The 6,594-nt window shown below is 36.9% G+C and overlaps 1 protein-coding gene across 1 annotated transcript; it reads right to left on the bottom strand.

The window, feature by feature from the left end:
* Positions 1 to 4,835, bottom strand: LOC100893100 (perlucin-like protein). The gene is made up of 3 exons (XM_003729494.3): positions 4,758 to 4,835; positions 667 to 938; positions 1 to 330 (listed from the first exon to the last, which is right to left on the bottom strand). Exons 2-3 carry the CDS (start codon positions 925 to 927, stop codon positions 115 to 117), a joined length of 477 nt encoding a protein of 158 aa, XP_003729542.1. The 5' UTR covers positions 928 to 938; positions 4,758 to 4,835; the 3' UTR covers positions 1 to 114.
* Positions 4,836 to 6,594: the final 1,759 nt, after the last annotated feature.

Genomic DNA, 6,594 nt, shown 5'->3' with positions numbered 1-6,594 from the left:
AAGAAGAAGCAGAACGGAAGAAAAAGGAGAACAATGAGAAAAAGAAGATGTCTGTAGTCGATCTGGCTCGTGTAGTGGAGGTTCGGATAGACGACGAACCGGCTAAGCCATGGATCACTTCTTGCAGATATATCCGATTCTATTGTTGCAGCCCAAATCGTTCCATGATCCTGGCGGACCGTAATTACGCAAGTGACCGCAATCCTCCCCGCCTCGGGCGTCATCCGGCTGACCGGGGGCCCAGTTCTCGTAGTTGAGGCAAGAACCGTCAGACCAAACGAAGGGTTCGTTCGGTTGATGTAATCCGATCCAAGCAAAGGCAGACCAGCTCTGCAACATGTATCGACATTTTGTTGAGCTGATGTTAATAATTCTGCATCATTATGTTGGATTACTTACAGTCCATGTTAAATAAATTGGTTCCTTCTCAGTAAAGCAATCAAGGAAACAAACAGAAAAGAAATCAAGAAAATAAAACAAACGGAAACGGGAAACAAATCAATCAACCAAATAAACAAATAAACAAATAAAATGATCATATATGACTTTAGAATCGCCCTCTCTTCTCCCCCCCCCCCCCTCATAAAATAAAAAGATGGCAATTGATAACTTTTGACAGTTTTTATATATTTGTTGTACTCTAATGGTTTAAGTGTAAATACTCACCGTGGGCTTTTTACCGTCGTCGGTCAAAATGAGTGCGAAGGCGAATGCGTTCTCGGCTTCGTCATGTATCGAGACAAGGTCCGCCCCCAAGTCTTGGCATGCGTCATGAGCGGTTTGCCAGTTGACTTTTGGGGAGAAGAATCGATAGCAGTTCCTGCCAAATAGGCTCCAGCCATCTGAGCATTCGCACTGACACGTAGCTTCCGTGAGACCGAAGATGGCCAAGGCGGTTAAAGTCATCAATGTAAGGAGGAGCTTCATGTTGGCGCTAACTGGTAAAAAGATGGTGAACAAAATATTGCGATATATTTCAAATTAAGCCACAACTATTAACATACATTTATTTCAAAATATTTAAGGATAATTAAAACTGCTAACAAATATGATGTCAATATGCCTTTATAGACTCTTAGAAGTGGCATTGTTTTTGTCAGGGGAAATTAAAAACATGCGGGTGTTTCCAGCAACGGGTGTTTTCAATCACCAGGATCAGCCTACAGTTTTATGACCAACAATAATGAAATTTAAAAAAAATGCTCCATCGATTAATACTTGAAAGAAAAAAACAAAATGAATTTATTTTTATTACAATTATATGAAGCTCGTTGAATTATATGTTGTTGTTGTTGTTTTTGGTGAATACAACATCATTCAAATTATCAGAATACAGAGCCGAATTAAAAGTTTAGCAGTTAGGTCCAGACATCTGCCAGACATGTTCCTCCGGCAGGTGACCTATATACCACCAGAAAGCCGAACATCTTCTAATTCTTCTCTATTAGAATATGTCATCGGCTAAGAATACAAAAATTGTCGACCTAAATTTGAAGCGCCTCGGAAGTTTGTCACCTCATTTTGGATATACTGTTTAGTGCCCGGATGTATTACCAGTGTACCGATAATTCCAATAGTTTTAGGATATAAAGAGTTATTTCTCATTTAATTGATATAATTATTTGAATTAGACGACAAATATGATAATATTCTAGTGAGAAGCATCTAAAGAGAATGGGCGATATTTGTCTCCCCTTTGACGACACTGTAAATGGTCGCTGAACTTGTGATCGCCAAATTTAAAGAGCGGACCTACCCAACTAGCACTGCATGCTTCAACTATGATAAAGACGACTTTTGTCGGTCAGCGCCCAAATTGGTAAGGAACATGTTTATTTAGTATATTTTCTGTCCCGAATTTGTATCATTGACAATGTACTCCCTTAAACAAAAACATAATTCCGTTTAAATTTATTTTATTTATAACTTAAAACAATTTAATGTGGGTAAATATTTTACTGTTGTCCCATATACCGATATATTTGTTATAAGGAAACTTACAAAACCAATGCCGGATTATTTCCCGTTTAAAGCTAGTTTCGTTGACAGAAATTGAATTTTACTATAAAAGACCCGTAAATAAATATCTGAATTATGTTGCTATTCATCAGAATATTTCTAACAACTGTTTAATTCAATGCTATTATTCATATGATGCCATTACTTGTTTCCTTCACCCAGTTGGAAGGTTCAATCTAGACCCGACATATCTAACTTTGAGGCTAAAAAGGTAGGGGCTGGGACTAGGATAAAGAGGAACAGAGAAAGATAAGTAGGAGAGGATATGCGGCTCGCCCCGCCCGGGCCCTTCCCCGTTCAATTAGATATGGGTGCATAATATGTAGGGCTATTTTTTCTAATAAAATTATTATGGGTGTTTCCATGTGGCTTCCACTGCCCCCTCCCCCAAGGTGGAAAGGGAGGGTAAGGGGTTTCAACACCTACTACCTCTCCCTTCACAAAAAAATGATGAAGAACAAAGATCAATTAAAATGAGAAATGAATAATATAACCAAAATATTTAACTTAAAGGTACTATGTCCCATTTGCAGGCCAAAAAAAAATGAAAAAGTTAAATTTCAACAGGATTTGAAAGATAATACTAATTAAGAACTTCCCTAAAAAAGGTGGGGCTTGAAAATGTCTTCAAGTGGGAAAATAACTACTATTAGTTGTCAAATCGACTCTATGGCTATAGAGCCCAAAAGTAATAGTCTTGATTTTCAGACAATTGTACCGAATGGTCATACGTTTTGTGCTGCGCAAAGATTCAATCGGTTTAATCTTGGCCATCACAAGAAGTGGGTTATTGATGTAGACAAATGCTCATGTACCCTTTACAACTCTTTTCATGTGTGTTATTACCAAAGAAGAAAAAATCCAGTCATTCACTCAATAGTGTCTGACAGTGAGGTATAGCAAGCAAACGGGTTTCCTTGCATAATTTGAATATGAGGACACTGCTAAAGTTTAAATTTCACATATAGGACATACATGACATATTCATAATTCCTGCAAAGTTCTACATAATTTGAGGTTGGCTGCATAAGGGACATAGTACCTTTAAAAGAATACAATAAACAAAGTAAATATCGCATAATTTGCTCAAAAAAATGTACACCTATATATTTTGGCCATCTAACGAATTAAAATTTAGGATGATGCCTCCCTCCCCATTTTGTAGTCGGTTCCATTCTTCTTACAATGTGATTTTACAACAGATCTAGATAGAGATATTTTTTAAACACAGCACACATTTTGCAATGGAAGTTTAGAGAAGCAATTTAAAGTTGTGTTTTATTTGTGTTTCTCATACAATATTGTTTTCTCATTTGTTTTTATTTAATTCTTTTCATGCTCATTTATTGCATTGTCACATCCATCTCATTCCATTGGTCTTATATACCTCCCCTGAGGATTCAGCTCCGTTCGACAGAGATTAGGCAGAATGACAAGTCATGAAAACCTTCCTGCGGAAACAAAGATCTTTCCGATCTATTTACTATTTTGATTAAGATAACAATGTAATGTTTATATTGCAAGAGGGCGCAATTAACCTTCCTGATAATACTTTAATGTACTGACTTAAGTACTGAGTTAAGGCATATGAAATCACCGTTTGTTGAGTTGTTATTCAAGACTCCCTCATTACAACTAACAACAAAAATATCACATTCATCATTTCTTTTATATCATACCTCGAGTTTGACGTTTTGGTAATGTACTGATCAATAGATGGAACATGTTTCAGATGACATTTGATGCCATGTTGCTATGAGTAGGATAACGGTTACTCTAATATCATACCAATGTTATATTAATATTATAATAAAATTGATTAGTATATAACGCAAGTATCGACCTTGCAAGGCGCTCCAACATTACCCGGCTATGCTAGGCTGCCGATTTCTACGCTATCATCATTTAAGGAATTTCTTTCTACCGGCACCCATTTAACACCTGGGTGGAGAGTGGCAAGTGTAGATTAGTGCCTCGCCAAAGGACATTAGTGCCGTGGCGGGACTAGAACCGCGGATCCTGTGAATCACAGTCCGACGACTTATCCACTACGCCACAACACCTCTACATGTTACTCTGACATGAAATCCATGCAACATCGGTAACTCCTCTATTGAGGTGAATATGGACCATACATCGTGCAGATTTTCTTTTATTTGTGTCATTATCTCATCAAATGTTTCATGCAGCAATTAATAAACACATTTCGTATAATGCAGCCAAGATGTTCTATGCTAGTGAAAAGATTACCCTCTAGAAGAAAGAAAAAAACATGGTCTGAAAATTGGAAGTTCCTCATATGTTTCATGTGTATAAATTGATATAGTTTTGCTGAATTCGAGTTTACTAAAAGCCCGCTGCACAAAAGGCGAATAAATGTCTGAAGAAATGCAGACCTACGCTCATCAACTGAATATACATTCATCTTTCCAAAATCCAGACTCTCAACTCCAGAAATATGCTAAACAGTGGCCGCTTCGAAGACTTGGAACAATATTCCCCTTTCCATCAGATAATTAAGCTGTTTTGCCACTTTCAAAAGTTTCATTTAAACATACTTCGTCCATCAGTAATAAAGTATGATTTACCTATTTATAAGTTTTGTTTCTCTTCACATTCTATGACTTTATTTGTAAGCGATAAGGTACGTAATGGAGTAGTGTCAATAACATTATAAAAACTGACACAGAAAGACATCTCATGTGCAAACGGCATAACGTAAGGGCTGTTGTGCCTACCTGATATCGATGCGGTGTTCGAGCAGATTTCGGTGAGATGATGTATACCTTCTTGTAGCTTGATGTGACATGTGACGGAGTGTCTCTATCCAGCTAAGTGTTGACGTAGTGGCAGACCAGTTCAGTTTATTTATATTTGTATTATATTATTTTTTGCACGGCACCAACTTCAGCCAAAAGCTGTTCTTCTGTAGGTCCGTGCGCAATTGAAACAAATATATGTACAATTATAAGATAACACATATCATAACATACAAATATAAAAAAAAGCTTGATGGGAAGGAGTGTCTCCATCCAGCATATTTTATTTTTGCACGGCACCAACTTCAGCCAAAAGCTAGTCTTCTGTAGGTCCGTGCGCAATTTAAACAAATACATGTACAATTATAAGATAACACATATCATGACATACAAATATAAAATAATAAAAAAAAGCTTGATGGGAAGGAGTGTCTCCATCCAGTATATTTTATTTTTGCACGGCACCAAATTCAGCCAAAGGCTGATCTTCTGTAGGTCCGTGCGCAATTGATACAAATACATGTACAATTATATGATAACATATATCATAACATACAAATATAAAAAAGCTTGATGGGAAGGAGTGTCTCCATCCAGCATATTTTATTTTTGCACGACACCAACTTCAGTCAAAGGCTGATCTTCTATAGGTTCGTTCACAATAAAGAAAAATGCATGTAGGCCTACAATATTTTATTATAAGATAACACATGTCATAACATAAGAATAAAGGTAAAGACAATATGGTCATGCGATTGCATTGTGAAAGAAACGTTGTGGAATCGATCAGAAAAGGTTGATCATCTAGCATCTAGCATTTGCAAGGTTCTGGAATCATCAAAATGATAAGAAATTTGGCCCATTCTTAGTAAAGATACAAGCTCTATACACAGAAAGATTAATATGGGACTACCCTATATCTCTCACAGTCCATAAGAGAAACACATTTACCAAATATATGAATTAGTAGGCGGTTTCCCGGTAAACTTTTTATCATCATGTATTAGTCAAAACATATTCTTTCACATGATTGGTAATGAGAGCTTCCATTTCATTTTTTGAAATTGGGGCGTTTCCAATACTGGTCTTTACCTTTAAACTGCATGTAACGGAGCACCTCTATCCAGCTTTCTGTTAACGTACTGTCAGTTCAGTTCATTTCAGTTTATTTTATTTATTTTAGCACGGCACCAACTTTAGCCAAAGGTTGTTCTTCTGTAGGTCTGTGCGCAATATACAAAATGTTGTAAAATTCTAAGATAACACATACAAATATTGAAGAAAAAAAAACTTGACTTCACGGAGAGCGTCTATCCAGCTATTTGTTGACGTACTGTCAGTTCAGTTGAGTTCAGTTTATTTTAATTTTGCAAGGCACACACTTTCAGTGGCGGGGGGGGGGGGGGGCTCCACCCCTGGGGGAAAAAAAAACTTATACAAATTTAGATGTTGAACAATAGAACGCGGATGAAGAACAATATTTTCAGCATAATTATAGAAAAGCATAAATGATGCAAGTTAAAATAAATCATACATTGATATTATAAAAGCCCTCTCCTTTTATATGACTTAATGATTGACACGTACACTATTCACTTCATAGTTTTATTTTTCAAATTACAGCTAGTAGACTAACCTTGTCAAGTAGACCAATTAGGCCTAAAGTAAAGGAAACCAAAACTATAGGTTTTCATCTACACTATTGTTCTAGTCAGTGGCGGATCCAGGGGGCGGGGGGCCCGGGCCCCGACCCCTGCTGAAAAAAACGTGTAAAACCACGTTAATTTTACTTTTTTTGGAGATGGGCCCCCTTCCC

This window comes from Strongylocentrotus purpuratus, unplaced genomic scaffold (genome assembly GCF_000002235.5).
Source record: "Strongylocentrotus purpuratus isolate Spur 01 unplaced genomic scaffold, Spur_5.0 spur5_scaffold_20, whole genome shotgun sequence".
NCBI classification, from domain to species: Eukaryota; Metazoa; Echinodermata; class Echinoidea; order Camarodonta; family Strongylocentrotidae; genus Strongylocentrotus; species Strongylocentrotus purpuratus.
Note: the sequence above shows the minus strand (reverse complement) of the source record. Positions and strands in the feature narration are given on the sequence as shown.

Bases quoted from the DNA above. Each gene is read 5' to 3' on its own strand.
- LOC100893100 (XM_003729494.3), bottom strand. From the start codon at position 927: ATGAAGCTCCTCCTTACATTGATGACTTTAACCGCCTTGGCCATCTTC. The intron at 331-666 runs GTGAGTATTTAC...TACATGTTGCAG, and splicing joins ACGACGGTAAAAAGCCCACG to AGCTGGTCTGCCTTTGCTTG.